General features: G+C 42.4%; 2 protein-coding genes across 13 annotated transcripts in view; both read right to left on the reverse strand.

The window, feature by feature from the left end:
- LOC133537899 (ras-related protein Rap-2a) overlaps positions 1-10,710 on the reverse strand; it is a 69,781-nt gene extending 59,071 nt beyond the window's left edge. For all 3 annotated transcript variants that reach the window (XR_009802880.1, XR_009802881.1, XM_061879042.1), the window contains exon 1: positions 9,949-10,710. Coding sequence is in view for 1 of the 3 variants with exons in the window: in XM_061879042.1 (XP_061735026.1) it covers positions 9,949-10,262 (314 nt within the window). In the remaining 2 variants the exon portion in view is untranslated. The remainder of the gene's footprint in view (positions 1-9,948) is intronic.
- A 3,384-nt stretch (positions 10,711-14,094) lies between these two features.
- LOC133537897 (muscleblind-like protein 2a) overlaps positions 14,095-20,034 on the reverse strand; it is a 48,832-nt gene continuing 42,892 nt past the window's right edge. For all 10 annotated transcript variants that reach the window (XM_061879033.1, XM_061879034.1, XM_061879036.1 and 7 more), the window contains one exon: positions 14,095-15,617. In XM_061879033.1, coding sequence (XP_061735017.1) covers positions 15,505-15,617 — 113 coding nt within the window. In that variant the 3' untranslated portion in view covers positions 14,095-15,504. The remainder of the gene's footprint in view (positions 15,618-20,034) is intronic.

The raw sequence follows: 20,034 nt of genomic DNA on the forward strand, positions 1-20,034 counted from the left end.
ATTACTGTCTGATTCTAATCAATGCAAGTCATCAGAATCAGGTAATACACCAACTTATATTCTTGTCTTTGTGAAAGAAAGACATCTATATGTGTTACACATGCTTGTATTATCATTAAACACATTTAACTTGTTTACAAAAATGTCTCTTTCATAAATAAATAAATAAATATAAATGATATATATAAATGAGGTAGATCCCCTCGAGTTGGTCAATTGAAAAGTAGCTCGCCTGCAGAAAAAGTGTGGGCACCCATGACTCTTAGCTATATTAAACACGCGCCCCCAAACCCGACCACCTCAACCTACGCACAGAGAGGGGGGTGGGGGTTGGTGCTAGCGGGTGTATAATATAGCCAAGAGTCATGGATGCATTGGAATTCTGGGTAATTCTTATGTTGCATTTTTAATGTGTTACAGACCCAATGATCTCCGGAAATGCGGAAATGTGTTTGTTATTCTTGTTTGATGTGGGTTAACAGAGTGTGGCGCATATTAGTAAGAGTGTTAAAGTTGTTTTATATCACAACCATCAGTGTGTTCTGTATGGCTGTGGAACAAGACCCCTGGTTTACACACAGAAGCAAAAAAAAAACTCCGCCATTTTGAAAATGACGGAGAGTCACTCGTAACGTCACGAATTTGACCTGGCGGTAAAAGTAAGCATGCGCTTATAAATTTGGGAAGCGAGTTTTACCCGGCTATTCAAGGAAATACGGTAATCTCATCTTTGCACTTTTTTTCCCCAGAGATGGCACCGGTGTAGTATTGGTAGAAGCTCTGTGCTCTTGTGTCATCAATTTGTGTTCCTGATGTTTCCTTCTTGTTTTCATGTGTTTTTTGTTTGCCTTTTGGTTCGGGACCCTTTGGAACTGTGTGACAAGGGGTGGCACTTTCGTGACATCTGCCGTGCTCTTTTGTGAACTTCCGGATCTGCCTCCAGGGAGCCTTTTTTGGCCATGAAGACCGGATGCTGGGTCTCTGCCACACCAGAGTCCGTTTGGAGAGACTGGAGGAGATGCGGCTGAAGAGACAGGGACAGACAAGCGCAGGGACAGACAAGCTTCATAGTGTCTTGGGTGAATGAGCGGGTATCGGACACCTCGGTCTAATCGGAAGTACAGTATCCTCGCTCATCCATGCGGACTGGACAATGGCCGAGAGTTGGTGGGCGGCCGAGGGTGGAGTCGGCTCTCTTGGTTGCTTTGTTGGGTCTGCTCCGGTCTCTGGCCATGCTCCCCCCACCCCAGCAGACGATGGCGTGGAACGGAACACCGCAGAGGCCACCAAGGTGTATATTTTTTGTTTTTCCTTGTTTTACTTTTCTGACTGTATGTAGGAAAAGGCTGGCTGCATCAGCACTGCTCTTTTAATGTCCTTTGTGTTTTTTGATGTTTACCTGGGGACGGTGTGGCGCAGCTGGGAGAGTGGCCCTGCCAGCAACCTCAGAGTTCCTGGTTTGATCCCCAGCTTCTACCAACCAAGTCACGTCTGTTGTGTCCTTGAGCAAGACACTTCACTCTTGCTCCTGATGGGTCGTGGTTAGTGCCTTGCGTGGCAGCTCCGGCCTTCAGTGTGTGAAGTTGTGTCAAAGCGCTTTGAGTACCTTGAAGGTAGAAAAGCGCTATACAAGTACAATTAGGGCTGGGGGATATGGCCTTTCTTTAATATCTCGATATTTTTAGGCCATGTCACGATACCTAGCTGGATATTTTGCCTTAGCCTTGAATGAACACTTGATGCATATAATCACAGCAGTATGATGATTCTATGTGTCTACATTCAAACATTCTTGTTCATACTGCATTAATATATGCTCATTTCAAACTTTCATGCAGAGAGGGAAATCACAACTAACTCAATTTACCAAAACTGTATTTATTAAACATTTATTAAGCAGTGGCACAAACATTCATGTCATTTCCAAAACAGAAAGTGCAAGATTGTCAGAGACATTTTAAAACAAGCTATTAGTGCACTTTTGTGAATGATGTCACTAAGATGACATGTCAAAACAACACTAAATCAAAGTGTACTTTTTGTACAGAACGCCACTACAACAGTAAAAAAAATAAAGTGCACTTTTGTGCATGATGTCACCCAAGATATTTTAATAACTGTCAAAAATGAGCTGCAAAATAGGTTCCTGCGGACGTTATCTCCTTCTGTTGTTGACTTTTTTTTCCACACGGTGTTAATCTGGAAATAGTTGCTTCGGCATTTTGTTGGTGGGGCACCGGCCGGAGATGTTGACATGCCGAGTTTCAAGCACTCCTCATTCTCTAGTGGGTGACTTTTCAAATGATGCTACATTAGCAGTGCTGCTACTTTTTGTAGCAACGCTTTTGCCGCATAAAAGTTGAAGATATTCCTGCTTGAAGCCAAACCACCGCCGGACAATGGATCCCGTGCTGTTTTTCTTGGGAATTAATTCTTCCTCCATTTTTTACTAGATTTGCACCTGCTCTCTCTCGTATTACCACCCGCACCTCACCGTTATCATCACAGCTAACGTTACCATGTCTCTACCTCTGTGCTCCGCGGGAGCGTGTAACGTTGCACATGTGACGTGTGTAAGAAGGTGAGCTTGGTTTACGTCTCTGTGAGAAGGAGAGACAAGAAAGAGTGGGAAACGCATGCAGTGCAATGCCTGCAAATAAAAGCAACTGCGTGAAAATGTATACACAAATAAGACGATATAGTCATTTTCTATATCACACAGAGACAAACCCGCGATATATCGATATATATCGCCCAGCCCTAAGTACAAACCATTTACCCTCTTACACACATTTGTGTGCTATGGCTATGAGTTTTTTTTTTGCTTGGCCCAGGCTTAGATTGAATTCTTTTTTTCCTCACCCCCCAGCATACTTGCCAACCCTCCCGATTTTCCCGGGAGACTCCCGAATTTCAGTGCCACCTCCCGAAAATCTCCCGGGCCAAACATTATCCCGATTTCCACCCGGACAACAATAAAAACAAAAAGCCAGAGGCCCAGGCTTAGACTGAATATTTTTGTTCTCACCCCCCCGCATACTTGCCAACCCTCCCGATTTTCCCGGAAGACTCCCGAATTTCAGTGCCACCTCCCGAAAATTTCCTAGGGCAAACATTCTTCAGAATTTCTCCCGATTTCCACCCGGACAACAATAAAAACAAAAGCCCAGAGGCCCAGGCTTGGACTGAATATTTTTGTTCTCACCCCCCGCATACTTACCAACCCTCCCGATTTTCCCGGGAGACTCCCGAATTTCAGTGCCCCTCCCGAAAATCTCCCGGGGAAAACATTCTCCCGAATTTCTCCCGATTTCCACCCGGACAACAATAAAAACAAAAAGCCAGAGGCCCAGGCTTAGACTGAATATTTTTGTTCTCACCCCCCAGCATACTTGCCAACCCTCCCGATTTTCCCGGGAGACTCCCGGATTTCAGTGCCACCTCCCGAAAATCGCCCGGGCCAAACATTCTCCCGATTTCCACCCGGTCAACAATAAAAACAAAAAGCCAGAGACCCCAGGTTTAGACTGAATATTTTTGTTCTCACCCCCCAGCATACTTGCCAACCCTCCCGATTTTCCCGGGAGACTCCCGAATTTCAGTGCCACCTCCTGAAAATCTCTCGGGGCAAACATTCTCCCGAATTTCTCCCGATTTCCACCCGGACAACAATAAAAACAAAAAGCCAGAGGCCCAGGCTTACACTGAATATTTTTTTCTCACCCCCCAGCATACTTGCCAACCCTCCCGGTTTTCCCGGGAGACTCCCGGATTTCAGTGCCACCTCCTGAAAATCTCCTGGGGAAAACATTCTCCCGAATTTCTCCCGATTTCCACCCGGAAAACAATAAAAACAAAAACCCAGAGGCCCAGGCTTACACTGAATATTTTTTTTCTCACCCCCCCCGCATAATTGCCAACCCTCCCGATTTTCCCGGGAGACTCCCGAATTTCAGTGCCACCTCCTGAAAATTTCCTAGGGCAAACATTCTTCCGAATTTTTCCCGATTTCCACCCAGACAAAAATATTGGGAGCGTGCCTTAAAGGGGAACATTATCACAATTTCAAAAGGGTTAAAAACAATAAAAATCAGTTCCCAGTGGCTTGTTGTATTTTTTTTAATTTTTTTTTCAAAATTTTACTGGTCCCCGAATAGCCCTAAAAAAAGCTTTAAAGTGCTTGATTTTCGCTATTTGCGACGCGACTATCCATTTCCCTGTGACGTCATACAGTGCTGCCAATGTAAACAAACAATGGCGAATAGCACAGCAAGATATAGCGACATTAGCTCGGATTCAGACTCAGATTTCAGCGGTTTAAGCGATTCAACAGATTACGCATGTATTTAAACGGATGGTTGGAGTATGAAAGTATTGAAGAAGAAACTGAAGCTATTGAGTGAATAGCTATTGACGCTATTCATAGCCACAGTATGGCCCAATAGCTGCGTTAGCATCACCGGTAAAATGTGCGGACCAAACGATCAGGACTTTCGCATCTCGTGACACTGGAGCAACTTAAATCCGTCGATTGGTAAGTGGTTTTTTTCGCATTAAATGTGGGTGGAAGGAAACGTAATATAGTTGCAAATGCATCTGCAGGTTATCCATACATCTCTGTGCCATGTCTGCTTTAGCACTGCCGGTAAATAGCATGTTACCATCGATTAGCATAGCATGTTAGCATTGATTAACTGGCAGTCACGCCGCGACCAAATGTGTCTGATTAGCACATAAGTCAACATCAACAAAACTCACCTTTGTGATTTTGTTGACTTTGTCGTTGCAAATGCATCTGCAGGTTATCCATACATCTCTGTGCCCTGTCTGTCATCGCCGGTAAAATGTGGAGACACTCCGGCACATTCAATGGGGGTCTGGCGGCAGACACTTTGGCATCTTCGGGCCAGTGGTGCAACTTGAATCCCTCCCTGTTAGTGTTGTTACACCCTCCGACAACACACCGACGAGGCATGATATCTCCAAGGTTCAAAAAAATAGTCGAAAAAACGGAAAAAAACAGAGCTGAGACCCGGTGTTTGTAATGTGTTGAAAATGAAGATGGCGGCTGTATTACCTCAGAGACGTCACGTTCTGACGTCATCACCACATGAGCGATAAACAGAAAGGCGTTTAATTCGCCAAAATTCACCCATTTAGAGTTCGGAAATCTGTTAAAAAAATATATGGTCTTTTTTCTGCACCATCAAGGTACATATTGACGCTTACATAGGTCTGGTGATAAAGTTCCCCTTTTAAGGCACTGCCTTTAGTGTCCTCTACAACCTGTCGTCACGTCCGCTTTTCCTCCATAAAAACACCGTGCCAGACCTATCACATAATGTATGTGACACACACAAGTGACTGCAAGGTATACTTGATCAACAGCCATACAGGTCACACTGAGGGTGGCCGTATAAACAACTTTAACACTGTTACAAATATGCGCCACACTGTGAACCCACACCAAACAAAAATGGCAAACACATTTCGGGAGAACATCCGCACCGCAACACAACATAACAAATACCCAGAATCCCTTTCAGCACTAACTCTTCCGAGACGCTACAATATACACCCCTCATCTCCCGAATTCGGAGGTCTCAAGGTTGGCAAGTATGCCCCCCGGCGATTACCTGTCTCTCACCTTATTTGTAAGGGCTGCCCTGTAATGTTTGTCTGCTCTTGGGTGGGATTGTGCTAAAAACCTTAATTTCTTAAATCTTAATTAAAATAATTTCTGATTCTGATTCTAAAATCCACATCAAGTAACAAGCACCATGTGTAGGAGTGGTGTGTCAAGTGTGCAAATAACCTGTGCTGTGACATCAGGGAACAACACCAGACTCATGCTGGTGTTAGGTGTGTAATCACGTAACAGCCTGGCTGCATCTGGTGTGTGAGTGCACAGGTGTGTACATTAGCATATAAACACACAGGAGGAAACACAAGCAGAAGCAACATCTCAGCTCACAAGGGAGGAAGCACACCGACCTCATTACTTCATTCACATGGCGGTTAATAGAGCAAACATAGAAAAGGCAACTATTAAAGAGGTCTACCTGTCATTTGTGCTGCTTGACATGTGTTTTTATGCTTGTCTCGAAGAACAGACACTTGTGAAATAAATAAAACAGATGTTCTGTATTAACATCGTGTAGTTGTGGGCTCTGCTCTAATACACAGCCAGCCTCAATTCTCCAATCAGTCACACATCATCGATTTAAACAATGGAACGCCTCTCCCCAAATCGCCGGCTTTTTCAATTACATGCCTAACATTTTGAGCGATGTGTTTAAATTGCTTCATAATGTGCGGTCTGCGTCAGAACAACTTCAGACAGAAATTGTTTGCGCTTCCAATAACAATGTCGCTACAGCTTGGTTATTATACAGGTTATCCATCCATTTTCTACCGCTTATTCCCTTTTGGGGTCGCGGGGGGGCGCTGGCGCCTATGTCAGCTACAATCGGGCGGAAGGCGGGGTACACCCTGGACAAGTCGCCACCTCATCGCAGGGCCAAGACAGATAGACAGACAACATTCACACTCACATTCACACACTAGGGCCAATTTTAGTGTTGCCAATCAACCTATCCCCAGGTGCATGTCTTTGGAAGTGGGAGGAAGCCGGAGTACCCGGAGGGAACCCACGCATTCGCGGGGAGAACATGCAAACTCCACACAGAAAGATCCCGAGCCTGGATTTGAACCCAGGACTGCAGGACCTTCGTATTGTGAGGCAGACGCACTAACCCCTCTGCCACCGTGAAGCCCTATAACACAGGTTATGGAACGTAAATGAAGTATTCCCCCGTCCAAAGGCAAAACCCAGTAACTCAATCATGGTCAAAACTGAGCTGATAATAATTTGAGTTCCTAGGTGATATGCTTTACATTAGTCTATGCGATATTGTCATTTGTTCCGTAAGTAAGCTGTTACGCGCACGGCAGGACCTAGCAACTACCACATAACCGCGTAGATACAACCGAAAAACCCAGTATCTCAAGGGAGCAATCGGAGCTTCTTTGTCAGTCGCCTTATTGTCTTTAATGTGAAGTGAAGTGAATTATATTTATATAGCGCTTTTCTCAAGTGATTCAAAGCGCTTTACATAGTGACACCCAATATCTAAGTTACATTTAAACCAGTGTGGGTGGCACTGGGAGCAGGTGGGTAAAGTGTCTTGCCCAAGGACACAACGGCAGTAAATAGGATGGCACAAGCGGGATTCGAACCTGCAACCCTCAAGTTGCTGGCACGGCCACTCTACCAACCGAGCTATGCCGCCATTCGTGCAAATGTCTCATTTGCACGAATGGGGGCCGACGGTCAACCTGATTATGTGATATTATGGCACGAGGGGATATTTGGAAGATTGGCTCAGGCCGTTGCAAGCACCTTCATTAAATGTATTGTTTTTTATTCTACCCCTTGCATACTGTTTTGGGCAGATAACTGTGGAGGTCAAAATAAAAACTGGACGCTGTACACGGCTCTTGCCCAATGTGCAAACGCAGAATGGGGCCCACCCGAGATTGTGATTATCGGTCCTGCTAGACACCGACCTCTTATTTAATAATACAACTCTAACATTTGACAACCAAACAATTAAACAAGGTGACTCGGTAAAGAATCTGGGTGTTATTTTTGACCCAACTCTCTCCTTTGAGTCACACATTAAAAGCGTCACTAAAACGGCCTTCTTTCATCTTCGTAATATCACTATAATTCGCTCCATTCTGTCCACTAAAGACGCTGAGATCATTATCCATGCGTTTGTTACGTCTCGCATCGATTACTGTAACGTATTATTTTCGGGTCTCCCCATGTCTAGCATTAAAAGATTACAGTTGGTACAAATTGACGGATTTAAGTTGATCTAGTGTCACAAGATGCGAAAGTCCCGAACGTTTGGTCTGCACATTTTACCGGCGATGCTAAGGCAGACATGGCCGAATAGCGTCAATAGCTATTCGCTCAATGGCTTCAGTTTCTTCTTCAATTTCGCTATATGCCTCCATACTCCAACCATCCGTTTCAATACATGCGTAATCTGTTGAATCGCTTAAACCGCTAAAATCCGAGTCCAAATCCGTGCTAATGTCGCTATATCTTGCTGTGGCATCACAGGATGACGTCACAGGAAAATGGACGGTGGCTTCACAGATAGCGAAAATCAGGCACTTTAAAGCTTTTTTTAGGGATATTCCGGGATGGGTGAAATTTTGAAAAAAACTTCGGAAGCTATATGTACATTTGTAGCTATATTTGCATCCAGCGTTTCCCTCCACCCACAAAGAATGACAAACAAACACCTACCAATCGACGGATTTAAGTTGATCCAGTGTCACAAGATGCGAAAGTCCCAAACGTTTGGTCTGCACATTTTACCGGCGATGCTAAGGCAGACATGGCACAGAGATGTATGGATATCCTGCAGATGCATTTCCAACGATAAAGTCAACAAATTCACAAAGGTGAGTTTTGTTGATGTTATTGACGTATGTGCTAATCAGACATATTTGGTTGCGGCATGACTGCCACCTAATCTATGCTACCATGCTATTTAAGCTAGCTGTATGTACATTTGTAGCTATATTTGCATCCAGCGTTTCTCTCCACCCACATTGAATGCCAAACAAACACTTACCAATCGACGGATTTAAGTTGATCCAGTGACACAAGATGCGAAAGTCCCAAACGTTTGGTCTGCACATTTTACCGGCGATGCTAAGGCAGACATGGCACAGAGATGTATGGATATCCTGCAGATGCATTTCCAACGATAAAGTCAACAAATTCACAAAGGTGAGTTTTGTTGATGTTATTGACGTATGTGCTAATCAGACATATTTGGTTGCGGCATGACTGCCACCTAATCTATGCTACCATGCTATTTAAGCTAGCTGTATGTACATTTGTAGCTATATTTGCATCCAGCGTTTCTCTCCACCCACATTGAATGCCAAACAAACACTTACCAATCGACTGATTTAAGTTGATCCAGTGTCACAAGATGCGAAAGTCCCCAACGTTTGGTTTGCACATTTTACCGGCGATGCTAAGGCAGACATGGCCGAATAGCGTCAATAGCTATTCGCTCAATAGCTTCAGTTTCTTCTTAAATGGGTTGTACTTGTATAGCGCTTTTCTACCTTCAAGGTACTCAAAGCGCTTTGACACTACTTCCACATTTACACATTCACACATACATTCACACACTGATGGAGGGAGCTGCCATGCAAGGCGCCAACCAGCACCCATCAGGAGCAAGGGTGAAGTGTCTTGCTCAGGACACAACGGACGTGACGAGGTTGGTACTAGGTGGGAATTGAACCAGGGACGCTCGGGTTGCGCACGGCCACTCTTCCACTGCGCCACGCCGTCTCAATTTCGTTTTGGCTACATGCCTCCATACTCTAACCATCCGTTTCAATACATGCGTAATCTGTTGAATCGCTTAAGACGCTAAAATCCGAGTCTGAATCCGAGCTAATGTCGCTATATCTTGCTGTAGCATCACTGGATGACGTCACAGGAAAACGGACGGTGGCTTCACAGATAGCGAAAATCAGGCACTTTAAAGCTTTTTTTTTAGGGATATTCCGGGATGGGTAAAATTTTGAAAAAAACTTCGGAAAATAAAATAAGCCACTGGGAACTGATTTTTATTGGTTTTAACCCTTCTGATATTGGGATAATGTTCCCCTTTAAAATAATTAGCGCCCTGGCGGCAATTCAAGGAAATACAGTAAACAAAAATATTTTCATATTTTATTTATTTACTTTATTATGTGTGTATATTTTTGTATTAAGAAAAATATAATAAAAATACTTTGAAAAGAAAAGAAAAAATGTGCTTTGGGTCAGAAAAGGTTAAAAAACACTGTTTAAAAGGGGTTTATGTGTATGTTTTATGTATGTGTGTAGTCTAGTCCACCAACCTTTTTACTCTTATGATCTGGTCTCTCATGGGTTTTATGTCCTGGAAGCTCTGCTGGTTGACCAGGCTGTAGACCAGGATGAACCCTTGGCCGTTCTTGATGTAGAGGTCCCGCATGGAGGCGAACTGCTCGGTACCGGCGGTGTCGAGGATCTCCAGCACCGACGGCGAGGAGTCCACCTCGATCTCCTTGCGGTAGAAGTCCTCTATGGTGGGGTCGTACTTCTCAATGAACGTCCCGGTGACAAACTGCACCGTCAGGGCGGACTTGCCCACCCCTCCGCTGCCCAGGACCACCACTTTGTACTCACGCATCGTGTCACTCAGTCGAGCCGTGGACCGGTCACCATTTTAGGGGCGCCTGTTCGACGACGACGACGCGGTGCGAGCTGGCCGCGCTCTCGGCTACGGCGGCGCACGAAGACCCGCTGCTCCGACGCGGGGCTCCATTGTGGCAATTTCGCCCCCGAGCAGGCCACGCGTTTGACGGCTACGCCACCATCCGGAATGTGGAGGGTTGGAAGGAGGGAAATATGTTTTTTTCGCGTGTTAAAAACTAAGTTGCTGTTAAAAAAAAAAGGAAAAACGCGCGTTTTTAAAAAATTTTTTTTTTTTAGCAAACGCAGTTATAAAAACATAAAGATACTTTAACTATATATTCCTAGTTCTCCGCCCCGCTCCGGTGCAATGCCAGCCGCCATAGTCTCGGGTGGAGACCCACGGCCGCCGCGTTAAAGCACGCACCCCCCCAACTGGTCCGCTCTCGGCTGCCGTAGGGAGGCTGAACCGGCCCGCGCAAGGTCCCGCCCACTTCTGGTGATTGACGTGTGAGGACACCAATGGCGGCCTGAGCAGCGCGCTGCCTTTGAATGGGAGCCGAGAGGGATTGGATGCTTCTACTATTTCCGTTCATGTGTTTAGAAAATATATATTTAAAAAAAATAAATAAATAAATAAAAGAAAACTACCATCATTCGGTTGCCCTAGTGACACCCGAGCAGCACCCGTCCAATCACGGAAGCAGCTCGGGGACGTGTATCCAAGAGGAGGACAATGAGCCGGATGTTGTTGCCATGGTAACGCTGCATCGTCATTGTCTGTCCATATTTGAGAATGGCGTCTTCATTTATTGATACTCGCAATTACATTGGCATCATTTTATGCCTGATACACGTACTCTAATTAGGCATATTTGCATAATATATGACATCACTGTTAATGGTAGTTCGAATTATTTGGCTCCAAAATATTGGAAACATTTTTCAGGATGATGCAATTACATTTTTGCTAAGTGTTGGAATTCTAAAATGAATCATGTTTAATGACTGAAACATATTTAAAGGGCTACTGAAATGAGTCTTTCTTATTCAAACGGGGATAGCAGGTCCATTCTATGTGTCATACTTGATCATTTCGCGATATTGCCATATTTTTGCTGAAAGGATTTAGTAGAGAACATCGACGATAAAGTTCGCAACTTTTGGTCGCTAATAAAAAAGCCTTGCCTGTACCGGAAGTAGCAGACGATGTGCCTGTGATGTCACGGGTTGTAGGGCTCCTCACATTGTTTACAACCATGGCCACCAGCAGCTAGAGCGATTTTGACCAAAAAAAGAGACAATTTCAACATTAATTTGAGCGAGGATGAAAGATTTGTGGATGAGGAAATTTAGAGTGAAGGACCAGATTTTTTTTTTTTTTAAAGTAAAAAAATAAATAAAAAAAGGTGATTGCGATTCTGAGCAATTCAGATGTTTTTAGACACATTTACTAGGTTAATTCTGGGAAATCCCTTATCTGCCTTAGTGAGTGAAAAAGTACCTTAGAGTCGGAGGGGTGTGGCCGCGGGTGTGTTGACGCCAGAGTCTCCGAGGAAAGTCACGAAGCTGCAGCAGGACAGAAGCTCCGCTGATCTCCGGTAAGAGCCGACTTATTACCACAATTTTCTCACGGAAAACTGCCGGTTGACATGTAGTCGGGATCCATGTTCGCTTGATATGATCCACAGTAAAGCTTCACCTCTGGGAATTTTAAACAAGGAACCGCCGTGTTTATGTGGCTAAAAGCTTCTCACCTCCATCTTTCTACTTTGACTTCTCCATTATTAATTGAACAAATTGCAAAAGATTCAGCAACACAGATGTCCAGAATACTGTGTAATTATGCGATTAAAGCAGACTACTTATAGCTTGGATCGGACTGGAAAACAATGTCCGCTACATCATACGAGTCATCATACCGCGACGTTTTCAACACGACACTTTGCGGGAAATTTAAAATTGCAATTTAGTAAATTAAAAAGGCTGTATTGGCATGTGTTGCAATGTTAATATTTCATCATTGATATATAAACTATCAGACTGCGTGGTCGGTAGTAGTGGGTTTCAGTAGGCCTTTAATGGGATTATTTGGCTCCAAAATATTGGAAACATTACTCAGCATGACGCAATTACATTGTTATTCTGAAGCTAACTGTGGAGGGGGCGTGGCCTGCGGGCCTGCAGCAAAGCAGCATGTTGCCAGGACCGGCCTCGAAATCAGTGACAGGTGCGTAGATGGCCCACCTGGGCCTTGTTATCTAATCACCTGTCGCTCTGTTATAATCAACAGCCAGGAGGGGAGACAGGGTTGGGGCTGGAGCCAGAGCACGAGTGAGGACGAAAGAGGAAAAGACAATTGCTGGAAAGCAACTGAGAGAAAAATAAAATAAAACAATATTGTAGCCCTAAAACAGGCTCTTGGTGGTCTGAAGAACCCCCAGGAGGGCAAGCCCCACACTAACCAATAATAAATAAATTACTTCTTACCATTAATGCAACTTCTTGAACATAAAAATGCATGAGAAGGTTTTATATTTTGAACGTTATTTTTAACACTGTGATTACAAGTGGAATTATTCATTACTTATCCTGTTAAGCAACGTCAGCTCAGATTTATCCGAGAGCCAGATGCAGTCATCAAAAGAGCCACATCTGGCTCTAGAGCCATAGGTTCCCTACCCCTGTCCTAGATGTAAATCCACTTATTATGCATTTAATTCTGTCCAACTTTATAACATAATAAAGTCAAATATCTGTGACAATACAAGTTTTTTTTTTTTTTTTTAATCGCTGCAACAACAGAGATGAACAACTATGACTAACAAGTAGTCTAATTAGGCACATTTGCATAATATATGGCATTATTGTCCATAGCTTATCATTATTTTGATTAGTGTGGATTTTAATGGCAGTTTGAATTATTTGGCTCCAAAATATTGGAAACCTTTCTCAGCAATAAATAATTACATTTTTGCCAACTGCAGGAATTCTAAAATGTATCATGTTTAATGACTGAAACGTGTTTAAACTAATCAAAATACAAGACAAAATGTATTGGGGGAAAAAAAACACAGTATGACAGCATTGCCTTTACTTGACAGTGTTTATTGACATTTTTTTTCCATATTTTTTTTTTACAGAATTTAGAAATCACTATTCACATGAAATGGATAATTACACAACAGTAAATCAAGCTTCACTATTTATGAGAGAATGCATTTTAAAGTTAGGTCCGGTGTTAAAAGCTGCAGATGACACTGGTACCTTTTTTATCAACATCAATTTTAATGTGACCATTTATAGCAGTATGACATCATCATCATCATCAGTGCAGCCATCATTTACCCCAAATCTTCCTTTATTTGGATTTCAAAGCAATCAAATGTGTGTAATGAAGACTAAGGCAAATATGACAAAAAGCATCTTGACTGCTGTGAAAGTGCTTTTAAAGAAATGTTTCCATCAGTCAGTTGCACAGAACATTCTTTTTTTTTTTTTTTTTGTCTGGGCAAGCAAAATGTAACTTTTTGGTAGCAGGTAAAATGTATTTTGAAATAATAACAAAACCTTTGTTTCCTAACAATAAACTTGAAACCTGGTGGGTTGAGTGGATTAATTGCTGCAATGTGTGAAAAATTGCACATCTTTGATGTAAATCCACATATTATGCATTTAATTCTGTCCAACTTCAGAACATAATAAAGTCAAATATCTGTGACAATACAAGCTAATGTTTTTTTTTTTTTTTCGAATCGCTGCAACAACAGAGACAAACAACTATGACTAACAAGATAAGGATTCCCCCCCCCCCCCCCCCCCCCCCCCCCCCCCCCCCCACTTACAATGCACTTTGTTACGTCAACCACCCTACAGCCTTTCGGAGCTCCAAAAACCTGAACACCAATGACGACTTTTATGGAGGCAAAGAGATAATTTCCCTCTTTTTGGGAGGAATCTCAACAAAAAGTCCGCTTTAAGAAGTTACATTCACAGAGTAAATATGTTTTAGTGTCTTCTTGTTTAAAGTTACATACATACATACAGACAGCAACAATAAAATCCAAAGTATTCACAATAAAAAGAGAACATCATGGAGAGGAAATAAAAGAATAACTTCTTAAGTAAGATTGTATGGATCAAACATACTCAGTCTGTGACAAAATAACGTTTAAATTTGCTTAACAGAACTCATACGATGATTCAAGTAACCTAACTACACGTCACATTCTTCCTTAAACTCTAATTATCTGCACGTTTAACTATTAAGAAAATATGCTGGGGAAGAAAACTACAAACTCATCTTAAATAGGAAATACAATTAAAAATAAGGAATAGCTAATAATGAGGGTACATATAGACTCGCGAAGTCTTCACAAAGTATTTAAGACGTCTTTCTACATCTGATTTAAATAGATTCAACACGTCAAGCTCATCTAAAGCTCCTTAAAATGACAACTCTTTAGGCACTTGTAACATTCAAATAAGACAGTGTTCGAACAGTTGGAGTTACAGTCCCACACCGTGGTCACACTTCACTTGGACTAAAATACATTTAACTAAAGGAAATTCAACGGGTAAAGACATTCTAAGTAGCTTGTTTTTCCACAATGGAGGAGAACAAGAAAGGTTGAGTCTCAGCCTTCGCAGAGCATGAGCAGTGACGTTTGATTGGGTTATGCAGTATTCAATATCGGCAAACAGACTTTCTATGCAATGCAAAGGCACGCCAGGTGGTGGGTGGGGTGGGGTGGGGGCTGGATGGGAGCACTGCTGTACGCTTAGGGCCGTACAGTCCTGCGGGACTTCATCTCTAAGAGCATATGGATATAAGTTAAATATATAAGTGCTTTTCACTAGTTTCTTTAAAATAATTTGAATCTGGCACAAGGTAAAACAATCATTACATTTGTATGAAGCATCCAAGGAAGTTGAACAATCTCTAACATGGCGACCAAACCATGTGTACGCACATCTGATTTGACTATTTACATCGTTACAATGTCAGGACATAACAATAATGTTTGTACCGATAGCTGTTAGTATAGATTGTGTATATCATCCGGTACATTACCTTAATTTGGAGGTACAGTATTTCTGCATCTTTTTTTTCCCCCAAATTGCTCTGGGGGGGGGGTTGTATAAATATGATGCATATTACAACAACTTTACAGGTGCCACGCACAATCGGGAAATGAGCTAGTGTATTGTTTACTCCTTCCTATTGAGTGGTGATGCATTCAGCATGCTTGCTGCAGGTGACGTGCGCTGTGAGCACAGTATGTACACACCGGTTGTTGCTTTTCCACTGCGGCGTTGTGGCACGGAGACCTGGTGGTTACTTCAGAATGATCTGTTTCAGAGGAGGAGACAAAAAAAACATTATTGCAACGCAATAAAGATGAAAGGCAAAGAGTACGATTTGATTAGATCAGGGGTGTCAAAGTCAAGGCCCGCGGACTAGAATTAATTATCAATGGTACCTGGGATGATATTTCATTAGTACCTGCTGCTGTTTTGCACGCACCAATATTCCATCAGTGTTGGCGCTAGGAATTTTCAAAATGGGGTCCTACAGTACATTTTTGGGGTCTCGCTTTTTTGTAACCGTTTTGAAAACAAATGATAAATGTCACGGCGCGGTCTCGAACCCTCAATTCTCCCGCAGCAAGATTCTCCAACATTCTGTCTGGCAGCATGCCAGGACACGCCCCCGCACGCACCGAATGCTTTAACACCCACGCTTCTCCGCAGCTGCAGACTGTCAGCAATCAGCGCACCTGGTGGGATTCAGGAGGACAGCATAAAGACCAATCGCTCCATGGAATCTACGCCGGAACGTTGTTAACTCTCAGTAGTAAGCATTACGTCTCTGGCTTTCCTCTCCTCTTGTTCTCCGTGTCCCTTTTTGTCTTGTTGACTCATGTCCCTTGTCTCCCTCACAGTGCCCGCCTTGTTCTGTGTACTTGAGCTCTGTACCTTGACCTCCATCCGGATTTTGGAATGCCTCCCTCGATCCTCGACCCTTGCCTGGACATGGACCTTGTTGCTTTTCTCCTGCCTGTCCCCTGACTTCCTTTGTGCCTCGCCCTCTTGGACTGACAAAGATTTCACCCATCATGCACATACAACATCCTCTTGTATTATTTACATGGTTAATTTCACACTTAGTCCTGCAACCAACACAGAGTAGCATACACCTCCCCTACAATCATCAAAGGTCTCAAACTTGGTAAGCTGAGCTTTTTCGTGGTGTCGTCTCCTTCCTCCCCTCACGTACATAACAGATGTGAATTGTGTGAATTATATTTATATAGCGCTTTTCTCAAGTGACTCAAAGCGCTTTACATAGTGACACCCAATATCTAAGTTACATTTAAACCAGTGTGGGTGGCACTGGGAGCAGGTGGGTAAAGTGTCTTGCCCAAAGACACAACGGCAGTAACTAGGATGGCACAAGCGGGAATCGAACCTGCAACCCTCAAGTTGCTGGCACGGCCACTCTACCAACCGAGCTATGCCGCCCCAAAAATAAATGTATGCATTATCCTGTTGTATCTCAAATTCTATATTGTGTTTTGAAAAAAGGTTGTCATAAACAATACTTAATTCTTAAAAAAAAATAGAATATAAAATAAATCAAATTTTCATCCATATTTATTCAGTTATAAACATTCATTCACTTTCTTCTTTCCTTCGTAGATCTAAACTTTACCGCTGCCGGTATTTTTTTCTATATTTTTATTGTAATATTTTTCAAAATGTGTTTGTCTTATTTTTGGCCAAAGTAAGACAAAAAAAAAAACAATCTGAAGTAATCTTTATTTTTTTAGTTTTAATGCCACGATTTTAAAAGTCCGGCCCGCGTATGCACGGATTTTCCTCCATGCGGCCCCTGAGCTAAAATGAGTTTGACACCCCTGGATTAGATGTATTCACCAATTATATTTTATTTAATTTTTTTCAATATTTCGTTATGAGTACTATAAATCAGCGGTCCCCAAACACCGGGCCACGGCCCGGTACCGGACCGTGGCCCGATTGGTACCGGGCCGCAGAATAATTTTTTAATCATTTTTATTTAAAAAAAAATAAAAAACAAAAACAAAAAAAAAAATATATATATATATATTTTTTTCTTTTATTAAATCAACATAAAAAAACACAATATACACTTACAATTAGTGCACCAACCACAAAAACCTCCCTTTTTCATGACAAAAACCTCCCTTTTGCATGACAAAAAAAAAAAGGACCCCCCCCCACCCCGAGACAAATTATTAAGCGTTGACCGGTCCGCGGATACAAAAAGGTTGGGGACCACCGCTATAAATGATTCATTTTTTTAATTAAATCAATCACACTTTTGAATTTTGATTAATCATGACTAGTACAGTAATCCATCCATCCATTTTCTACCACTTGTCCCTGTCGGGGACGCAGGGGGTGCTGGAGCCTATCTCAGCTGCATTCGGGCGGAAGGCGGCGTACACTCTGGACAAGTTGCCATCTCATCACAGGGCCAGCACAGACAGACAACATTCACACTTGCAATCACACAATAGGGCCAATTTAGTGTTGCCAATCAACCTATCCCCAGGTGCATTGTGGGATGAAGCCGAAGTACCCGGAGGGAACCCACAAAGTCACAGGGAGAACATGCAAACTCCAAACAGAAAGATCCCGAACCCAGGACCTTCGTATTGTGAGGTACATGCACTAACCTTTGGAGTGTTTTATCACTTTTATGCAGATGACTGCCAAATTTATATGCCGATTTCAAAAAGCCACGGCCCCCTTACACCCCTTCTTAACTGTCTATGTGACGTCAAGGCTTGGTTAGCCCAGAATTTTTAAAAAATGAATGAGGGAAAAACAGAAATTTTTAATTTTTTTGTCCGGCCCTCACTGACTTGGGACCATTGCAAAATGATGTGCGTCACTATAGACAGCGATTTTAAACTAGACAAACAAGTCAATGGCGTTTTAAAATCGTGTTTTTATCACCTTCGTCTTTTAGTAAAGGTTAAACCGTTTTTATCTTTTAACCTTTTTGAACAAGTCGTGCATGCTTTTATTTCAAGTGGCCTGGACTACTGCAATGCACTTTATGCTGGCATTAGCCAAAAAGCTCTCTCCCGGTTGCAGTTAGTCCAGAACGCGGCAGCACAACTTTTAACAAAGGCCAGGAAACGCCAGCATATAACCCCAATTCTTCAGAGTTTGCACTGGCTCCCTGTTCATTTTAGAATGGATTTTAAAACATTGCTGTTTGTTTTTAAGTCTTTACATGGACTGGCACCTCAATATATCTCGGACCTCATCCAAATTTACATTCCTGCGCGCGCTCTGAGGTCCGAGAGCCAGTTCCAGCTCGTGGTGCCCAAGACCAGACTTAAGACCAGGGGAGACAGGGCCTTCTCTGTGGTCGGCCCTAAGCTCTGGAACACTCTGCCCCTCCATGTTCAAACTGCTTCCACAGTGGAGTGTTTTAAGTCTCGTCTTAAGACCCACTTTTATTCTTTGGCTTTTAACACTACGTGAGTTGTGTGGTCCTCTGTCCTCTGTTGTCCTCTGTGCTTTTTAATACACTTTGATTTCTATTTTACTGTTTTAATTGATTTTACCCTTTAAAATAGTTTTTAATCATATTTGTTTTTATATTTATTATTTTTTTGTTTTTATTCAGTCATTGGTGGAGCATAATATGTATATATATTTTTATTTATTTATTTTATTATTATTATTTTTTTTTACAATTGTTTTTAAGATGGCTGTGCAGCACTTTGGATATGTTATTGTTGTTTAAATGTGCTATATAAATAAAGTGGATTGGATTGTTCCACCGTGCTGCCCTTAGTACAGTAATTTACATGAAAATATAATTAAAATTACCCTAAAAAAGACCCCAATATTTTGACACAAATGTAATTGTATTGTCAGAATGTCAAACACAAAGTTGTTTTAAATGTTTTACTTGAATTTTACCATGAATTGGTTAACGTGGACCCCGACTTAAACAAGTTGAAAAACTTAATCGGGTGTTACCATTTAGTGGTCAATTGTACGGAATATGTACTGTACTGTGCAATCTACTAATAAAAGTTTCAATCAATCAATCAAAAATGTATGTCATTTATGAGCCCTAATTGCAATGTAAATCTCCTGAATGAGGCAGCATTATTAATGCAGACATAGAGAATTGCACAAAAGTGAGCATACTCCTCGCATTTTTGGAAATATTTTATATCTTTTCATGGGACCACAATGAATAAATTACACTTGTAATGTAAATTAGTCTGTGTAAAGATTGTATAAACAGTGTTATTTTACTGCCCCCTCAAAATGATTCCACATACAGCCGTTGTCTAAACCGCAACAAAAGAGAGTACACTACTATAGCTGTTTCTATTCGGGCCCAGTATTCTGGAAGGACCTCCCGGTAACAGTTGCTGCCCATGTAATGCTACCTCAGTAGAAGCATTTAAGACCCATCTTAAAACTCATCTGTATACTCTAGCCTATAAATCAGGGGTCTTAGACACGCAGCCAGTTATTTTGACGTTATTTTGCGGCAGTTTAATGTTAGTGCGGCCCGCGAGTTTTATATGAATGGCACTTGACAGCGTTGTGTTATTTGGGTCCAAAATGGCTCTTTCATCGTTCTGGGTTGCCTACCCCTGTGTTAGTGGAAAAGCGGCAAATGAGTGAAAGCGACAGAGACGTTGCCATGGAGACGAGGGTGTTCTCACGTGCCTGGCTGCTGTCAC

Source organism: Nerophis ophidion, linkage group LG19 (genome assembly GCF_033978795.1).
Source record: "Nerophis ophidion isolate RoL-2023_Sa linkage group LG19, RoL_Noph_v1.0, whole genome shotgun sequence".
NCBI classification, from domain to species: Eukaryota; Metazoa; Chordata; class Actinopteri; order Syngnathiformes; family Syngnathidae; genus Nerophis; species Nerophis ophidion.